Raw genomic sequence first — 20,186 nt, 5'->3', positions numbered from 1 at the left:
TCACAATCAGAACTGATGCTGTCTCTTCATTTTTCTTTGTAAAGATATACTAACCTTACTCCAGTAACCTTACATCACTTTAGTTTATCCATACCTCAACTGCGGTTACAAAATTTATCACAGAATATTAGCTGAGGCACTCAGTAATATCATCAATCAAAACTACATTCTTATCAATAAGAATAGTATTATTAATTGTGTGCCATTCTTAAGGGGCAGGGAGAGATTGGGTGTTTCTCTTGTTTTCATTCTGAAGCCCTGAACCAACTTACTCTTTTAAGAGCTTCATTTGTCTTGTGCTCAAGAGGACTGAATATGTAGGCAGCAATCAATGAGTACTCCAACTTCCCCAGGCCAGCTACACCCTGTCTCAATCCCCAGTTTATAGAAAGGTGATCCATGGATATCCAATGGATCCAATTCCTGTGTTCTGATTTTCACAGAAATGAAACCCAGGTCCACAGGAAAAAAGTGCTTGCTATGGCTTGCTCAGAAAGCTGATTATGGCTTAATCTGAAGTTTTTATTTCTGATTTATGTGTACCTACCACAGCAATATATCTAACTTCTCTTTGTGTTCCAAGTGCAGTATACACAAAATCAAAATCAGCCAGGGTCAGCAAGTGATAATATTGAGCAAAAGTGAAAACACATATAAATTACATGATGATATAATGTTAGATTATTATAATATAGAGGTCACAGCAGGAACACACTGTAAATTGGGCTGAGCAGTGTGCATGCTCATATTAAGAGAGAGCCTCAACATTGCAGGACCAGTTACGAAATACATAAGAGAAAATGAGAACACGTGAAATGCCTTGCATAGGTAAATGATTTGTAAGACACTGAGAAGTAAAAAAAAAAAAAAAAAATTAAATGGGCTTCTAGCTAATAACTCAAGGCCCTAAAAAGGACTTCCTAAGTTTCCCATATTAAACAAAGGAGGGCCCCATACCTCTTTCCCAAAGCCATGACCATTGCTTCAAATGAGCTGTCGTACCGAAGCAGTGGAATACTATGTCCAGAGAGGGTGGACTCAATGAATTCTGACAGTCCAAAGTATTTCTTGTTTTCATGGTATAAATCTACACCCTAAAGCAATGAAGCAATTAAAATATAAGGGTAAATATATAAGGATAAAGTCTATCAATAATTAATCTACGAGTGATTAACCATTGGTATCTCGATATACTTACAATCACATTCTCTAATAAACACACATCTACTCAGACATATTAAAACATGAAGAGAAAGAAATAGAATTAGTTATTTTGAGAGAATGAAAATTTGACCCAATTTTTCCCCTTTTCGTTTTCTCTCCCCACATATCCATATACATAGACAGACCAGCTATATGGAATAAATATGCACACATATGAAGAAAATACATGTATGTACATATATTTATGCAGTAATGCACTAGAGACAGAACTGAAGATGATTTCCATTTATGTAGCTCAAAAATTTTTAGCAGAGCTACTAAGCTTTATGGAAAATGTGAAAGGAATAAAGAAAAAGAAAGTGAGAAAGTATAGAAAAGGAAAACTGAATTTGCCACAGATTGAACAAGATGTCATTCAAACTTCACTCTTATTTACAAAAAATCATGGGGACTTCACAGTTTCATCCAGTACGAAAATGGAAAATAACTTTTAAAAAGCTCAGAAAAGCACCTGAAAGCATCCATCTTACATTGCTGTATGAAGAAGGCCAGTGGATCTCATTGTAAGGGCTGATATGAGTATGCTGTGTCTGCAGCGCATAGGGGAAGGAAGTCACATGGAGGGTCACAATATTTGGTGCCTCTTTCACCTCCCTGCAGTTCAACAGTCTATCAACAAGTCCTGCCGACAGCTCTGTTTGAGGATAAAGACTATGCATAGCACTGCAAAAAAAGAAACCCAAAACTCTCCAAAGTGATCAGCAAAAGGGAATATTTATGCCAGTGGAATAACTTAAACCTGGATGTGGAAGTTAATGGAATTTAGGATTCTTCTTTTACCCTGAAATTATTGCACAGAAGGATAGGAAAAGAAGATGCAAATTATTTCACTGCAAATAAAAATTTCTGTGAGTCTGATAGGCTCTCTAACTAGCAAATTAGCAATCCCTTGCAGCTACCAGAATATGAGAGATAAAGGAGGAAAGGAAGCTGATGTGGCAGTTAGCAACAGACACATAGTACTGTAGTGACTTTGGTCAGTTAGTGCTGCCCCTTAACAAAATTTAATTCTAACATACAAAAATCAAAACAGAAAACTACAGATGGTACGTCAGTATGATAGAAAAAGAGACAAAAAGCAAAGAATAATTATTCTTAGAGCAAATCACTGATTTTGGATAGAAAATAACTGGGAAATTTACAATCAGTTAAAACACTAGGTAGCAGTATTGGCTCACTAGTTGTCTACTCAGTGGGTTGAGGTTTTGCAAATTTTACAGCCCAGAGGACAGTAACAGAGGATAAGGAGCTCTGTGTACTTTCACAGGAAGCTTTCCTCTGAACAAAGGACAAACAGCCAAAGAAAAAAATAGCTGTGGCTGAAAGTAGATAAGGATGGAGAGCAAAAAAAGATTAAATGTTCCACTGAGGCACAGTATAATAAGAAGGGTAAGTATAAGTCAGAAAGGACCTTAAAACATGTTTATTCAATTCACAGGGAGCCAGAATTACCAGAAAGATGCGAAGAAAGATGAAGGAAGGGATAAATCTGACAACTAATCTTGAGTGATAATGTAGATAATAACAACTTCTCTAAAAACAAGTTACAGTTTTCTTACCTCATTAGATCCCAGTGTGCATGATCATGGATTAGGACAAACAGTGTGTGTGGATTCTGCATAGAGTTTTGTAAAAAGACTTTGAATTTAATTTGGGCTTCTGCATCTAGTTTCATAACATACTGTTCCACTCTCTGCTTTGTAAGATGTTCCTTTTCTAATCCAAGTTCTAATAATATACCTAAAAGAATGGAACAAGAGTCAGTATTTCTGGACATGAATATATCTAAGAATGTTGTGTAAATCTAAAATAAAGCTAACTAATGAGCACCTGAGTGCCAGAGATGAAACAAAGTCTGTTGATAAGTCACTTCGGAGGGTGGAACACAGATCAAGAAATCAATTTTCTCGAAGGAACCCAAATCAAGATTTTGAGTGCTGGAGTCAGCAATTGAGCAAATATGAGACAGCAATTTCTGAGCCACTGCTAGCTGGAATGGACGAATTTGATGTCGTTCAATCTCATAACCTGGAAAAAGGCAAAATTCTGTTTAGATATATGCCTAAAGTTTAATCTGATTCAAAATGTTAAGAGTTTGGCAAAGAATGACTGAACTACTCTTTAAAGTATTTTGCTTATTTACAGGAGCTCATTTATGAAAACCCATATAGAATATGCAACAAAATCTTTCTGAATTTGGACATTTTGGTCCCATAAGTGTCTGAGACCTGAAAGTGAATTTGAACAATAGCATTCTGTTACCACGGAAGTAAGACTTACAGCTTCAAACACTGCAATACCCAGTGGAATGAAGCACAACGTCCATCAGTGTAAATCTGAATATTCCAAGACATGAGTTACTGTTTGCCTCAGGGCCTTTGCCTTCTGGGCTCTATCCAGAAGGATCTAACTGTGCACCCAGAATTTGGTGCAGTGCCTTGCTCTGTCACCTCTTAGAAGATCCTCCTTACTCACTTGTACACACAGCTGTTCCAGCTCCATTCACTGCTGTTGGTTTATTTATTGAAGCAGAAAGTGATGAAGATATGTGTCCTTGGTTTTCTTGATGAAATTTCTCCAGCAAAAGATCAATGTCACCCTCTGTCAAATTGAAGGGATAATGGAATAAACGCTCATGTTAATAGCTGCATTTCATATTGATTTTGCCTTGTAGATCTTAAAAACTTTATTTGTTAGCTATCCTGCCCTTGGCTTATTGGCTGTTTTATACAAGAACCCTCTTGTTATTTTCTATTAAATCTGGTTTTACAGTTTATCACAAGTAAAATGAAAACCAGATCAGTGAATGACAAACCATCTCTGCAGACCAGCTAGGACATTTATGGAATGTGGTAGAAAATTACCCTCAAGGCCCTGATACAAACCAGCAAAAACAAAGACATGAAACTGGCTTAGTTTATGTTCAGACCATAGGTCCATACTGTTCACTAACAAGGATTACAAGAAAGTTGAGAAAAATCTGATAAACATTTCTAAAACTCTAACATTTTTGAAAGACGGAAAGAAAAGTAATTTCTAATACAGCCAAAAGAAAAACATGAGTTTTGTAGCTATACACCTTGCTGAAACAAGCACAGTATTTTTTATTGAAGTATTGCATATCTGCAAACATACCCATTTCTGTAGAGCAGGGGCCCTACTTACAGGTGAAAGCTATGCAGAGAATACAATATGCCTGACCCAGGCATTAGTATTTTCTCAGCAGTTAAAAAGATGTTTGAGTATGTCTGCAGTGAGCTCAGAGAGGCTCTGTGAAGAGCAGGCCAGCGAATATAGTTGGCAGCTATTTTTAGGATGCTCATTTACTTGTTCTGCTCAAACAATAGCAACAGCAAACAACTCTATGATTTTCTGTGACTCTCCATGGTTCTCTTTGATTTTGAAAACCATACTTTGAATACACTAAGATAAACAATACATAACTACAAGTTGATCTAAGGAAAATGAGATTCCCTTAAGTGACCACTCAAAATATAATGACAGATTCAGAAGGGTTCTTGTGATCTATTTACCAACATGATGTGAATGGCAAATAAAACTGTGACATCCCATTAGAAGTGACACATATGCTGCATTTGCCCTAGTTGTGAGGTACAGTTTAACTTTCCACATGGTTTGATCTACCCCCAGATAATTCTGCCTGTAGTAATTCTCAGTACACTCACCTAAAAATGATCCAGTAACCCTGTCCCTCTGCAATTTTCCTCTGTCCCAGGCATCACCATCAAGTTCACAGTATGGTAAGTTGAAGGGGAATATCCTACCTTTCGTAAAATAGCTCTGATCTATTCTGGACTAAATGCTTAGGGCAAAAGAATTTATACATTCATATGCATAGGGACTTGCATAATATAAGGATGGATTTGCATAGCTAAGAATAATATTCTCAGCTATTTGTTGGCCTATTTTTATGAAACCAATGGATTTTAGAAACTGACACTTTTAGGAGGAATTTCAATTCAACTGTACTTTCACAACTTTTAATGCATTTTTCATGTATTTCTAAGCGTCTTGCTTCTGGTAAGGAAATGAGCAAAGGTATTTTCTCAGACTTAAAAGTTTCAGGGATTTGGAAACACGCCTCTTTACAACTTGTTAGGTACCTGGGCAGAGTGTGCTAAAGAAGGACCCCAGAGTTTCCACCTTCCCTGTGACCAGCTGATAGTTAACTTCTTTTTGGTAGTCTGAAGGACTGAGCATGCTCTCAGACAGAACTCTTGCCTGATACTTTCCTAAAACACAAGAAAAATAAAAAGGAATTTTTAAAACACTTCAAACTAAAGTTAAGAATATTCTAAGTCATAATAAAAGTACTCTACAGCTAAAAGAATACCACACATACAGAAATGGCAGGGATGAGTCTTTTATGTCTCCAACATATATATGCACCAGACACATGTAAAATAGATCCATGTTTTACAATTCTTTGCACTTCATTCCCAGTTTGGAAAGTATTTGTTGATACATGATATAAAAAGACTAGGAAAGGAATTGCCAATTATCTTACAATCACAATGAATTTCTGAATGGCCATTCATATAATTTATTTAATCGTAAGCAGGTTGTTGAAGGGAATGACATTGAAAGATCATCTTTTAGAAGGTAAGGAAAGGTTCTCTGCAGTAATATCCCAGCTGGACAGGGCAGAAGAGCTTTATGCACTGTGTGTGCTGTAACTCACGATTTTTTGTTTGTAGCCTTGTTGGTTGAGGTGCTTTGGTGAGAAGATGGGCAACACAAGCAGAATGTGGTTTGCTGGGGAGAGACCCAACTGTGCAGTGTCAGCCTGGGTTCATCAAAGCCCATTACTGGCTGGTCAAAGCTCTGCTTTGTGAGGCAACTCACTGGAACTCCAACCAAACCCCTCACCGCGCTGAATTACTCTGGTTTGCAAGGAGATACATCCTTGGGACATTACCTGTTATCACAATGCAGGAATCAATGGCTCGGTTTCTACTGGCACATATGATCACCACATAGTTTGTCTTAACTAATTTCCCTTCAATGAGTAGCTTAAACATTTCTGAAAGCCCTTCTGCCAGGGAGTAGCTGCACTCAATGATGTGGACACTGTCATTACAGGAGCTGGCTGCCAGCCCTGCCAGCCAGGGCAGCTGGGCTGAAGTCACCGGGGTGATCTGGCTGGGCACCTGGGGAAAGGCCTGGGGAACAGCCTGCTGGTACTGACGGATTTCAGACAGGTGTGATTCCCGCCAGGAGCGCATGAATATTTGCTCCAAATCCTCAATCAAAGGGACTTGGTCTGCAGCTAAAAAAAAAAAAAATAGGAGGGAAATATTATGGAACAATTAAAAAAAAGTGTTGAGTAAAAATATTTTTGTTTTTTAAAACATGTTTCAGATTCCTGCATGCATGACTTTGTTGCTTCTAGCAGATGTGAACCAAATTTTTCATTTTGAAATGCCTTTGTGATACTCAGGTAAAGCTGCCTTAATCTGAACCTGAGTACCAGTAACTAGAAATATTTAAGAGGTTGAACGCTGCCTGTCTCAGTATAATACTACTTCAAAACCACAGATTGTCTGCAAGAACAGTGAATTACAGCTCTTTTCCTTTAATTTTCATGCTGAGGCCCAGACGATAGCAGAAAATGAAATTTGTATGTTTATAATTCAATTTGTCTGGCCTTCAAGACATAGTTACTTCATTTTGTTCCATAACCATGAATAAAATAGTTTAATATCACATTATCAAAGACTCATATTTAGTAATGTCCTGCCCTAATATTCCCCTTCACATTTGCCTGCATGTGACTATTCAGTGCAGTCTATCTGGATGTAGAACAATCTTACCTAGTTGAACAAGGTAGTAGACAGTCAGTAACAGCTGCATTTCCTCAGAAATAGGCTGTATTGTGGATGCACCGTATTGTTCATATGCTCTGGATAAAGACTGAGAATTTCTGTAACAGGTGTACAACAAAGGACTCACTATCACATCGTTAATGTTCCCACAAAGATATGGGAAGTTTCCATGACCTACAAAATAAATGTACGTACACATCACATCAATTTCGTCATTTTCCATATGTGCATTAAACAGTTTTAACAGCCAACCTCTTAAAATGGATAGTGTTAGCAGTGTTTAGGGGTGGGATATATCTTTACATCTCTTGCCTTGTTGTGGGGCTGGGGGCTTTACCTTTAAAAATAACTGGTTTTGCTTTACAGATTTTCAGCAAGTTGTCAGGAACTGAGACTGGTTCTCCTGAGCCCACCATTGGAGAGGAGGCTGGTCCCACCAAAGGAGAATGGGGTAAGGATGACAGGCTTCCTCCATCTAAGATTTTAGACATATTATTACTGGAGTTAGGTCTGGTAATGATTTCCTCAAAGAGAAGTCATTCAGCATCATTTCACACCCACATTTGCTGTCAGTATTCACTGCTTTTTATGGCTCCATCAAATAGCTCATGACCTGTTATTACAGCCCACACTATTATGCTAAGTGTCTTGGAGGACTAATTATGTCACTGCAACACTGGACGCCCCACATGCATCTAAAGATTTTGAAATGTTTATAAACAAACAGTTCCAGGTATAAATGCATAAATACAGAGACTTATGTGATATTGTGCAGGCGTGATTACACGTGTAGCTATGATTTGTGAGTTCTGTGTGACATATTTAGTTTCACTCATTCTAAATAGTTTTTACTGCTATAGGAAAAAGAAAAAAAATAAGATTCAACGTTTGCTCAGGCATAACTTTTTAATGGTAATTTTAATGTAAAAAATAGTACATTAAGAGAAAACATTCTGGGGAAACTGGGTTTATTTCACCAAATGTTACTCTTGTCTGTATCATAAAATCCAAGTGCCAAGAATATTATGACAAATAATTGAAATGATGGACAGTACTGTTGTTATGATATGTTACTGAGTTATGATATTAATTTTAATATTCAAAAGGGGTTTTGGTGTCTAAAAATTGACCCTTGTCATCTGTTGGGATTTGTTAATGATTCGGTGACCTGAACCTGATGAGAGCTAGGCTCAGAGCCTCAAAAACAAATCAATGGAAACAAAGAACCTAGGTGAGCACAGAGAAATCTCTCATACGAATCTGCATGTGTCATTAAAATAATGCCTCTTTCCCCCCATTACTTTCTGAATAATGAAACAAAATCCTTACTTTGGGTATAGCTTACCATTTTTAACTCTGCTTGGAGCCTGTGGATTGAGCTGCAAGTTCCAAGTTTCAGTGGATGATGGAGATTCTGGTGACCAACCTTTATGGCGCTTTTTTGGAGGCCCTGTATTTGTTAATGTGCCTGAATGTTTCAGAGAAATATTAGAATAAAATGTATACAGGTTTGTGCATAGCAATTCACCATGTTGTGATAGACTGAATATATTCAACAAGTATGGTGGTAGAAAAGGTCAAGTCTATGAATATTATAATTGTGTGTGATTTATTTTACTTTGTTGTGTCCTGCTTAAATTTCTTGGAAATTTCTGGTGCAGAGAACTCTTAACTATCCAGATATTCCTTATCTTATACCAGTGCATTCTCTCTACTAAGAAAAATACCATATAAGTACAGTAAGAGACATATTAAGAATCCTTAAAAGTATTAATATTTTGAAGTCAAGACTGTGGGCATTTTGGTCCTTTTATTTCCAAACACATGACACAGTGTTACAGGTAACTTATAGAAAAATAATATTCCCAACGGTTTCAGAGTAATAGTAATAAACATCTGAGTTCTTTTCAACAATTTCCCCATTAACTTGTTTTTTGACACTTCTTGCTGATTCCATCTATGGTTTTATTCCATATTAGTTGCTATCAAACTACTTCTACACCTCTGCCTACCAATGGATAGGTAGCTTCAATTTTTTTTCAGTAAAATCAACTTTCTCACAGTCCCTCTAGGAGACCCTGATGATGAATTTCTTTCATTTTTTGTAACGATTTTCTTGAGTTTCCTTGTGCACCTCTGCAAACTCTTAGAAAGATGAGCTTCCACTAACATCAAGTATTTCTAATCATTGTGAGTCAGTGTTCCTCTGGGAACTGCTCAGAAACTTGCAGGATTGAGCTATTTCTGTTTCTGGACATCGCTACACGGAGGTCGCAACACTCCTTCACCCTGCCAAGGCTGTATCTCCTGGCAGAATGGTTAGTCCCACATAAAATGCAAGGCAACATAAGAATTTCATATAAAAAGTGTGGGCTTAATTTTGAAAAATGTATTACAATTAAAGAGAAGCCCGAAGTCTTCAAATCTAGAAGAAGCTCATTCTCTTGCAGACACTCACACACAGATTTCCAAATTTTGGAGATTTTCCAGATTTGTCCCTTACACTTTTACCACGCGAGGGCAGCCTTTGGCCATTGCTGCTGCTCATCCTTTCACTTGTTTCCTGACATAGCCTGGGACAGTCACAAGATAGAGCAATACAAAGGATTTTATATTTGACAATGCTGTGCTCCTTCCTGCAGAAATTAATCCTTCTGAAATGAATAAGCAATAACGTGCTGCTGCATGGAAAAAAGAGATTCAGAGCCTGAATAGGCAGAGAAGGAAAATTTGCCTGTGATGCCAGCAGGGAAACTTGGGAAGACTGAAATAGAGCTACAGTTTGTTTCTAGCCATAGTGAAAACTAATTTTCTTCCTTAAACAAGCCAGTGGCACAGTTTGTGACAGAAAACAATTAACACAAATCGTAATAATGCTCCAGTGAGGACAGTTTCTTGAATTTGTAGCCAGTTGCCGAAGTCCAGCTCTCCATCCCATGGTGAACTGCAACAGTTCAATAGGAACTGCAATAGGAATCATCCTATGAGTGATTACTTATAAATATTTCTTAATTCCCTTCACAAAATCTGTTGGTGAAATCAATGCAAATTGACACATTCTTTAAGAACCTGGATTCAGAATCTGGTCTGTGTCTCTATTAAATGAATTAACTACAAATATGAGGAAAAAATCCAACTAATATTATTAACTATAACAAACTGTGGCTGAATACAAATAATTTTTTTTTTTTTCCCCTGGAAATTAATACAGAAAAAAGTATTGTGGTCAGAAAGGACTTGGAAGGGAATGGTAATTTCTATTTATTCAGGAAATTACAATCACGATGAAATTTATTTAATGCTTCTATTATACACATAGAGTTTAGGGTTATTAAACAACAAATCCATACAAATACCTAACACTGAAGGTCTTGTCAGAGCAGACAGGTTATTTTTCATCAACTGCTGTTTAGGTGATTCCTTGCCATTATAAACTGCTGAACTGAATGCAGCTGTTGAAGGGATGTGATCTACGGCTGCAGCTGACAAGAAAAAAAACCCAAAGTATTTACACTAAACATTTCTAGGTCAAGATCATCAGTTGATACAACAAACCATTTCATCATTTACTGTAATAAAGACATCAGGATCTGCTCAAGAGTGAATACAATGCTGAATAAAACAATCCACTTCTGACCTCCTACTCCCAATTAAGTGCCTGGGAAAAATCTGATTCCTCAATTAAATGCATATGTCAGAAGCTGTAGCTTCTTTGCATGACCCTGGCTCTTACACAAAGTTTACTCAAGAACCAGGCAAAAGAGAGATGTTTAAAATTTACTAAGCCTCCACCCCAATCTTGCTAAGATTTTTTTAATCATGCTACATTAAAATAAAAAAAAGGGAACGGGGAGGTGTTCTTAAGCCTTTTAAGCCTAATATGCTTGTAATTAATGTAGGTTTTTTGTAACATCTGAGAAAAAAAAAAAAAGGCAACCAGTTATCATAAAGAGATTGATGATTCTGGAAGGCACCAGTATATCACAACTATTTAACAGGCTTCTATCTCAGAGAATAGAATATAACCACCACAGATGTGCTTCAGCTCCCCTGTGTAAAAACCCAGGAAAAACCTCTAATAGTCACAGACACTTAAGAGCTGTGTTCATTATGAAGAAGCTCAAAGAGATCACTCTAGCCTCTATCATCTATCACCTTTCATTTATGTCAAGTTAATGGAAAAGTAAAGGTCTCAGAAATAATTTTTAATACAAAGAAAGTTACAGATACTGACCATTAGTTTGTTTTTTAATATTAAAGCTACTTTTCTCAGCAGAAGAAAAAATTCTCAAGTTTTAAAGCTGATGCCCATATAATGCCTGTTTTGGAAAGGATTCTGCTCATAGCATAAAACAGACTGGATCAGACAAAAAAAGCTAAAATTATGCTGGATTCTGTAACAGATGTCATCTGTGACCAGACAAGTGACTGCTGGAAAAATGCTTTAGAAATAAAGGCTTTTTGAAACATTTTGGTTTGGTCCAACTGTGAGCAAGCTGCAGAACACCTATTTATTATTTGCTAACCTTTTATACATAAATCTGACAAGAGAAAATGGACAGGGAGAAGCCTTCAAATAATTGCTTTCTTTGTAATAGGTCTCTAATTCTATTCAACATGTTTTATTAGGCAATGTGCTTACTTGTTTGTTTGCCTTTGCTTTCACACAAGCACACCCAAATACACAAGCACAGAAGAGTGAAGTGGAAGTGGAACCCCAGTGTGTTTTCCTTCTAAGAGGTACCTGTTTGCTGAGTCCCAGCAGGAGCACTGGGATTTGCAGGTGGGAGAGGCTCGCTGGAGGTGCTTCCTGAGAGGCCTGAACTTTCTGGCAATTGGAACAAGGTGCTTGAGCAGGTACTGGTTGAAGACTGCCGGCCTCTGAACTCTTTAACAAAAAAAAAAGAACCTGTATCTTTCGGATAATTTCACACATGAATTGCTTAGAGGCTACGACACTTGGAATGAAGGAACCAATGTCTTCAAACATGCCAGGCTCATATTAGGTCAGACAATGGCTTTTACAGCTGCTCTAGCAGTCACCTGGCTTTAAAGAGCCTTTCAAATGATCTCTCTCAGGCTTTACAGAGACTCCAGTCCCCGTGATAGCTAAGCTTGGATGAAGAAAACCAGAGCTTGAGGAAGACAGCTTCATTATCTTACCTGCCCCTTTCCAGCAGATTACAGATCCTTTGGTCAGAGCTCCCTGTGCATTCCTGACCAGATAATACTTTAAGTGTTTCTGTTTCTTGGGCTGAGTGGTCAGTTTAAGATTAATGTGATTTGAGAATTCTGTAAAGTAGCAGAAACCCTTCTTGCCACAGCCAACACAATTGCCAGAGAAGCCTGATAAAACAAACAATACACATAATCCAGTGAGATAGGTGGGTCACTATTAATAACGTTCAAACATTATTCTTTCCAGAGGAAAGGTTGTATTTATGTTTTGGGGTTTTGGTTGTTTTGGGTTTTTTTTCCACAAAGAGAATTTTTTAATGTTTTCCTCAAAGAAAGTATTTACGCTTTATACAGAAAGTGTATTGCACAGACTGCAAAAACGCAGCCCCATGTTTAAAAACAAATTAAATGGGCCATATTTTTCATTTTTTCACATATAAAAAGGTCACAATTGCTATTTATTACCTATCTATGAAAAGTTTCTGACTGAAGAGTGCTGAGTCAATTGCTTAACCACAATTCAGCACTACAGCATGTAATATGTTTCACTTCTCTTTCAGTTTTCATTGACATATTTTCAATTTCACTGAATTTCACTCAATTCAATGAAACATGCAATTAAGTCTCAAGAAATTAAGTCTATTTAACCTACTATATTGAAATAGATCTAAACATATTTAAGTAACAAGTTCCTACTACAGATGCTTTTTGAGAGAGGAGAAAATACTAAAGTGTTCCTGGGCTATTAATTTAAAATAGCTTTGTCAAATTATGGCTGGACTGTGTCAGCACTTCACAGCAGTTAAAACTATTTATGATTACAGGAACAAAGTGTCTGCAACTTTATAGACACAACAGAGACATAGTCCTTCCCCATAAAGCTTTTTGTAGTCAGGCTTTATGGGGTATTTCCAGGGATACTGCCATTTCCTCTCATTCTGAGATACACAGCTTGAGCCTCAACAAGGGGCTCACGGTGCTGATGTCATTAGCATCGTAAATAAAGGGCACTGCTCACACAGCTGCCTGAAGGGTCTTCCCTTTTTTTGTCCATTTTACAAAGTATTTCTTAAGATATTTTCATCTTCTATCAAACTAGTGCATTTGAAAATTATTATTACTATTATTATTATTATCCTATCCTGAGCAATTAAGAGATAATCTTGCCCATGGAAATTTTCTCTCTGTTCCCTTCACATGACCTGAAGTATGATCTTTTCTTTCATTTTAATCATATGTAATGCACATTTTTATGTACAATAATAGGAATTGAAATGAAAACGGTATATTCAGTGAATGCAAACATGGTAAAAGTAAAATAAATGTATTACACATAAGGTAGGCAACACCATCAAAAAGGAGAAAACTAGAATAAAGGATCAATAATATGGTAAATGAAATTAAGAGCCATTTATGACATTTATTATTTCAATCCCATATCTCAAACAAATTAAATTTACAAACTTATGGTCAATACTTTTTTCTTTCTGTAAAGTACAAGCACTGAAACATAATATTCTGTAAACACCTGTTGCTTGGTTTTCAACCTGAGCACTTTCATTAGTTTTCAAAAGGTTCAGAAGAATTTATTAAAAACTAAAGTTGATGTGGAGATTGGTCTCGTATCCATGGGAACAAGTGGCTAACAGCCATTGAAAGCTGCCTATTATCTCTCTGATCCTAGTCAGTAGGATGATAAAAGTCATTGTGACTCATAAAATCAGGACAAGTCATGACTTTGCAGAATCCTCTGTGTTATATCAGTCAGCACAAAAGCATCTGTCTAACATCACAGAGCCTAGAGTAGGTGCAATAAAAGCAACTACAAAAGGAAACAAGATTAGAACAGATGGGGCAAAAGCTGTAGAGTTTGTATGAATTTTATGCTGATTAAGAAATCATCAAAAATGCTTTTCCTAGTAAATGAAAACTTCCCATATATTCGGCAGCACACAGAGCATCAGAACAGCAGCACAGCAATTTTTGCCTCGTTGCCACTTACAAGACTACATGTTTTCAAATTTACTCTTTGCTTTTTTCCAAAAGTACACTTTCTAGGTTTTATCATTTTGCTGGGAGTGTCAAGCAACTTGACAAAACCAAATGCTGAAGTATTTCTGCAATCCAAGTTGAACAGTAGACACAAAATCTTGTCATTTGGACTTGATGTTTTCAGATCACTTTTGTAAATTACATCTGTCCAAACCAGATTTAGCAATAACTTCTACCTGAAAAATACCTTTTGCCCTAATCACCTATTCTTAACTCTGCGGCATCTACTGGAAAATTAGTTTACACTCTATATAGCATACAGGTGAGGCCTAGTAAGGATTAAACAGATTTAAATTGTCCACTTGTCTTGAAAAGCTCTTGGAAGATATTTTATACATTTATTTTTTAATTTTCCTTCAAGTCAAATTATCATCTTTCACCTCAAATTTCTCTAGCCCCTCTGAGTGAGATTCAGTCCTTTCTTGCAAGCTCCTGCCCTTTTCCATCCCATTCCCTCTGACTGACACTCTTTGGTGACAGCCATTTCTTCATGAATGCAGCTCAGCCCTGACCCCACAGATAGAACACAGCATGCTCTTACAGTTCCAGTGCAATGAAATGCTGGTCAGTATTTCTCACTGCAGGGCTCTGCCACCCCTGCTCCGAGCATTTTATGTGGCAGATTGAGTAACAATGAGAACCCAAACATTTCACCATCCTCCTCTGAACACCCTGTTCATGCCATGGCCCAAGCCAGCAGCTGATAGAGTGGACAGCCTTTTTCATAAACAAGCTGCATTAAATATTCTTCCATACATTATAGAGAGGACAAAGGTCAGGGGAGTTGGGGCAGCCATAAGGTGACTCAATATATCTATGTCATGGGATTGATTTCACAAGAGAATTAGAAATCAATGCCTGGAGTTTAGGGGCTAAAAGCCTTTCACCTTTCGGTCATTGGCTCATACCAAGCTCAGTTCAGTTGTGACTAAAGGCTGCTTCCCTCTGAAATTTGTTTAATCAGAAGGTGTTTGATTGTATCTGTGATTTATCATATGCATTTGCTTGAATTTGCTCACACCACAAAGATCAATTGTCCATTATTTAAAAAGCTCTTCCACAGCAGGGACCTTGCACTCTGGAGAAGGACCTTGGACCAGAAGGTTATGAAACCTGACCTCCTTCTCACTGATAAATGGCTCCTTTGGATCAACAGTAAGCTTGTGCTAGGGATAAAGGGAGGACTTCAGAATGGAAGGATATCCACCCAATATTTCATAATCAAATCTTTCATAATGTGGCATAAAATTTTCTTCTTGTTTCTCTTTTAAATGAGTCACAGGTTTTTAATTAACATTAATATTTTGGTGGAAAGTTTGCAGCTTGCTTAAACAAATGATCATATTTTCAACTTTTCACTACAAGTATTTCTTCTTTTCAGTTCTACTCACAGAAAAAGGCACACAAACACTGACAATGCTCCACAGTTTTCCCACCTACACAGTACCATTCCATTTGAAGACTGAAGTCCTAAGTTTGAAAAATGAATAAAATCAATATGATAAAGCTGGATAAATCCATTGAATGGAATCTCGGTACTATTACAAAAGCCCAACAGATCATTGCATATTTATAAGAAGCAGTCACAGTATTTTATACTACAATGTTTTCATCTTACATGCAGCTTACAATGCAAGCAAACTAATCTTTTCCTCTGTCATTTTGACCTCAGGGACCCACTGGAAAAAAAAAAGGATTTCTTGTTCCCTGCTAGGAAAGTAGGCAGCTGTTTGGTCTTTTGGAAAATGATGAGTGAATAGCTGCTTTGTTTATCATGAGAAACTCCCCTGAAGAGTGAGAACTAGAGAAAAAAAACCAAAACAAGAAAAGAAAAAAAAAAAACCCTTGGGAGTGATACATGTTTGCTGCTTTAATTAGGAAACAATAAATATCTCATTATCACAGATCACTTCCTCCATCTAAGCATTCCTTTAGACTGCATAAAACCCAGGAAACAGCTTCCTAAAGGCAAAAACCTGAATCTGTTTTGCAAAGCAGTTAAACCTGTGATCTAACATGATTAACAGAATTACAAAAGGAACATGCCTAGGGACAGAAAACATTTTCCTTGTAAAAAATATAGTCTTTTTCCAGAAACTGTTGATGTTTTCCTCCTATGGAATAATACATCAATTGTAAAAATTTAAAAAAAAAAAACCTCCAACGGTAATTACTTTCAAATCACAAGCACATCTGTCTTGATGGTGGGACAGATTAGTAGCATTATCAATAAAATGGCACATGCCCCAGAGGAATGTCAACAGCCCCAAATGGGAACAAGATCATAAGTCAAAATCTGGCCCTGAAAACTACTGAGACATTTCCTGCTTTCTTCTGGTCTTTTGGTACAATCCACAGGCAGCTTCACAAACATATGCAGCAGACCATAAGAAATAAGGAAACTATTGGGTGACTCACTGGTGTCTTCTCTCTTTAAATAAACCCTTTTGAAAAAAGTCAACAGCACTGAGTAATAGCTGCCTTACAAAAATACAGTACATTAAGAGGAAAAAGCATGAAATTAGGCGAAGTAAACCAGTGAGGCTGAAGGGTTACAAATCCTGTGTCCCGTTACAAATCTGTGTCAACAAGCCTTACTAGAAGTGTGAGATATATTCTGACTCATGACAGCTAATTTCAGTTCAAAATGAATACAACTCAATTTCCCTCTAAACTCACAAAGGCTTAAAGGGACCACTTTCCATGCTGTTTCAAAAGGCTAGCTTGTTTGATGGAGTACTGCCTAAAATCAGAATACCAAAAATAAGGCTTCTATGCTGTCTTGAAAAGCAAGACACTAAATAGTTTCCTTTCTTCAAATGACATGTTTTCAATTTAAATCTACTGCCAGACAGAGATCACTGTGCTACATTAATAGATTATTTAGAGCAATGATGGTTCTGGTTTTTATCCCACTGTATGTCTGAAACCATGAGACTATTCATGTCTGCTTCTAATTTTACTTCCCCTAATTTGACTTCCAGTGGCATTTGAAAACCTCAATCAATCATTTCTATCCACAGTATGCCCTATTGTACAAATAGTGTACTATCCTCACGTCCATATGATATTATTTTTTTATTAAATGATTTATTATGATGCGTAATTTTTTTCATTAGATTAGGGACCAGGAACATTATTTTATCTCCATCTTCCAGATGAAGACTTCAGATCTTAAAGTATGTAAGTTCTTTTATATTTGAGCTTCTTGTAGAATACATAAAAGTCATACTTCAGAGTTAGTTTGCTAGAATTGTCTGCAAAAGAACGTTGTTCACTGCGGTTTAAGTGTACAACAACAGTCAAAAATAAGCATTTAAATGGTTTCAGGAAACTAAAATGTATTAAATAAGCAAACTGAGGATGCAAGTAGCATAAAACCCTCCCAATTATGTTCCTGTTGCCTTTTTCTGTTCTTGTTTAGCACGCAATTAACAAATACACTACTTCCTCTCTGCTAACAGCCTAAGGAGCTTAAGCTGTTAATAGTGCTAGCACTGAATGACTTGAGTGGTACAACATTCCTGTCTTTATCTTTAAAATGACAACACGTGGGTGATTTACAACCCTCCTAATTCTTTTACAATCACTGGTCAAATACACTGTGACCAATCCAATTCTACAAGATCACATAGGAAAAGAAATTACTGTACATAGAATCACATTATGCACCTTCACACTCCACTGTCAACCCAAATGCCTTGAAGAGCTGCTCAAACTGAGATAACAATTGAGTTCATGTCAGATCCCTCAGTGTCTGTGAAAGAAACCTCTTAAAATTCTTGGGAAATGTTTCCCTTTTGCTATTCAAAGCTTAGATTGGTGCACAAATATATGATGAATCATTTTTTTGGTTAACTATGAAAACAATATATATGAACCTGAGAGTGTCTGATTGCAAAATGAGTTCCCCCTCCAGTTATATGCCACCTTTCCCAATATAAAAATATTCCATTTTAATAACATTAATATTCATTTAATTAATTCACATGATTGCAGATTTTCCCTATTTGGCTTGATTTGGATGACATTAATGGCAATGATAAAGACTATAAAAATAGATAGAAGGACCTTTTTTCATATCAGAAGTTGAACATTTAAGTATATTAAACACAATAAATTGAAGTACCCTCCTAAGAGTATTTTTCAAACAGAGTATTAACTGATTACACATATAGGAAAAATTTCAACTTATAATCACTTGTATTTATTTATATTGTGATGACAGCAAAAAGTCATAGGTTAGGATCCAGAAACCAGGCTATTGTTCAAACACAGTGAAAAATATTGTCCCTATCTCAACGAGATGATCTGAAATGGTCACTATTTTTTCTAGTCTAATCTATCATTTAACAATTTACATGTATATAAGAGCCTGAAATTTCCACTTGGCAGGCCTACAGTCTGTACACATCTGTATTTGGGAAACTAAAATAGTCAGAGGCAGCAGTTCAACCAGTCCAGTTACCAGATGTGCAGTTCCAGCAACCAGGACATGCACCAGTCAAACAGTGACTTTAGCCTTGGACTAATGGACAGAAGGTGATGAAGCATCTCTGATGAAGAGGCTCACTCTGTATGTTTCCAAAGCAAACACAGCCAGCTCTGACTTATCTTCTTGTGCATGACCTGTGAGCATTACTGAGATGTGGAACAGAAATAAGATCTGCTGAACTCAAAAAACAATTAGCTATTAATTGAAGCCACAGAAGAATCCACTTACCCAACAGGGCATTGCGCCCATTGTCATCTGGCAGGAATCTTTTATCCACAGCACACACTAACAGGTGATCAGGTAAATTTGGTGACTTTGCACCAACAAGTAAAAATCCGGATGGCACCTCAATATGTTCATTAGAAATTGAAACCAGTCTCAAATCTTTACCAGCCTGGCAGAAACCTAGAAAAAATCAACTCAACTTATTTTAAGTTGACAAGATGTTTTTGTTTCCTGCTCACAACTCTCTTCATTAAAGGACTTCCTATATTTTTAATGAAAAACAACATCTTATCCCCTAAGATCAAGGGCATACTAAAAGATAATTTTCATCCCTGTATTTTGGTCAGCCATAAACAAACAAAAATTAAAAAATGTACAATGAAGTTTCTCTTGGTGGTAGTTTGTAACCTACATATTTATGGAACTCATCACTATCATAACTTAGCTCAGACATTCAAAAAGGGAGAAAACAGTCCTCAAAATCTGTGAATTTCACCAGCTTTTCCTGGCTTTTCAAATATTTTTTACAGCTTCATAGAATAAGATACACTTTAAACAGAAAAAAAGTGGTGATAAACAATTAGAAATATCACACTCATTTTAGCAAATGCCATGCCTGCAAACTTGACATTTAAGGGGCTATGTTGCCTAAGAGAACAGAAGTTCTGCCCTTGTGCCAGGTGTTCCAACACAAACGCTTATCTGGCACTGAACAAAGACCCTGTCAAATAGAAGAGCAACTAAGAGCAATCCAGCTTTATCTGGCAGGTAATGAACACTGACATTTTTAGGATTTCTGTATCATATAAATTATCCCATTCTAACAAATTATAGGGGACATAGCCCAAATGCTACCCTTTTCAGTAGGGCAAATGCTTTTGACTGCACAGTTTGTACTCTTACCATCAGTAGTGCAACATCCTTCTGGGGGAGGCTTCATCTGGTAAGAAACAGGAGGACTGCTTGATTCTGAGCCTTCTTCTTCCTCCTCTTCTTCTTCTTCTTCCTCATTATCTGCTCTGCTGCCTGCTGCAAATTATCATAGTATAAATGACTTGGACAACAGAAAATGCTGGCAACAAACCAGTGAGTGAACAGGGTGACCCAGTTACAGAAAGTATGAGAGCAAACTGGATTCCCTTCTCTTGACAATGAGTTGACTGTTG

At 36.9% G+C, this 20,186-nt stretch overlaps 1 protein-coding gene across 1 annotated transcript in view; it reads right to left on the bottom strand.

Annotated features, from left to right (window-relative positions):
• LOC131574311 (protein GREB1-like) overlaps positions 1-20,049 on the bottom strand; it is a gene marked incomplete at its 5' end in the record, with an annotated part of 48,801 nt that extends 28,752 nt beyond the window's left edge. The window contains 15 exons of the mRNA XM_058828749.1: positions 958-1,094; positions 1,695-1,887; positions 2,784-2,964; positions 3,055-3,252; positions 3,700-3,825; positions 5,349-5,477; positions 6,164-6,514; positions 7,059-7,244; positions 7,408-7,545; positions 8,416-8,538; positions 10,427-10,552; positions 11,815-11,958; positions 12,234-12,416; positions 19,024-19,200; positions 19,924-20,049. Of these exons, the coding sequence (XP_058684732.1) occupies positions 958-1,094; positions 1,695-1,887; positions 2,784-2,964; positions 3,055-3,252; positions 3,700-3,825; positions 5,349-5,477; positions 6,164-6,514; positions 7,059-7,244; positions 7,408-7,545; positions 8,416-8,538; positions 10,427-10,552; positions 11,815-11,958; positions 12,234-12,416; positions 19,024-19,200; positions 19,924-20,049 (2,518 nt within the window). The remainder of the gene's footprint in view (positions 1-957; positions 1,095-1,694; positions 1,888-2,783; positions 2,965-3,054; positions 3,253-3,699; positions 3,826-5,348; positions 5,478-6,163; positions 6,515-7,058; positions 7,245-7,407; positions 7,546-8,415; positions 8,539-10,426; positions 10,553-11,814; positions 11,959-12,233; positions 12,417-19,023; positions 19,201-19,923) is intronic.
• Between the last annotated feature and the right edge of the window lie 137 nt (positions 20,050-20,186).

The sequence above is a fragment of the Poecile atricapillus genome, unplaced genomic scaffold, assembly GCF_030490865.1.
Source record: "Poecile atricapillus isolate bPoeAtr1 unplaced genomic scaffold, bPoeAtr1.hap1 scaffold_238, whole genome shotgun sequence".
NCBI classification, from domain to species: Eukaryota; Metazoa; Chordata; class Aves; order Passeriformes; family Paridae; genus Poecile; species Poecile atricapillus.
The sequence above is the reverse complement of the archived record's forward strand: the minus strand, read 5'-3'. Positions and strand labels throughout refer to the sequence as shown.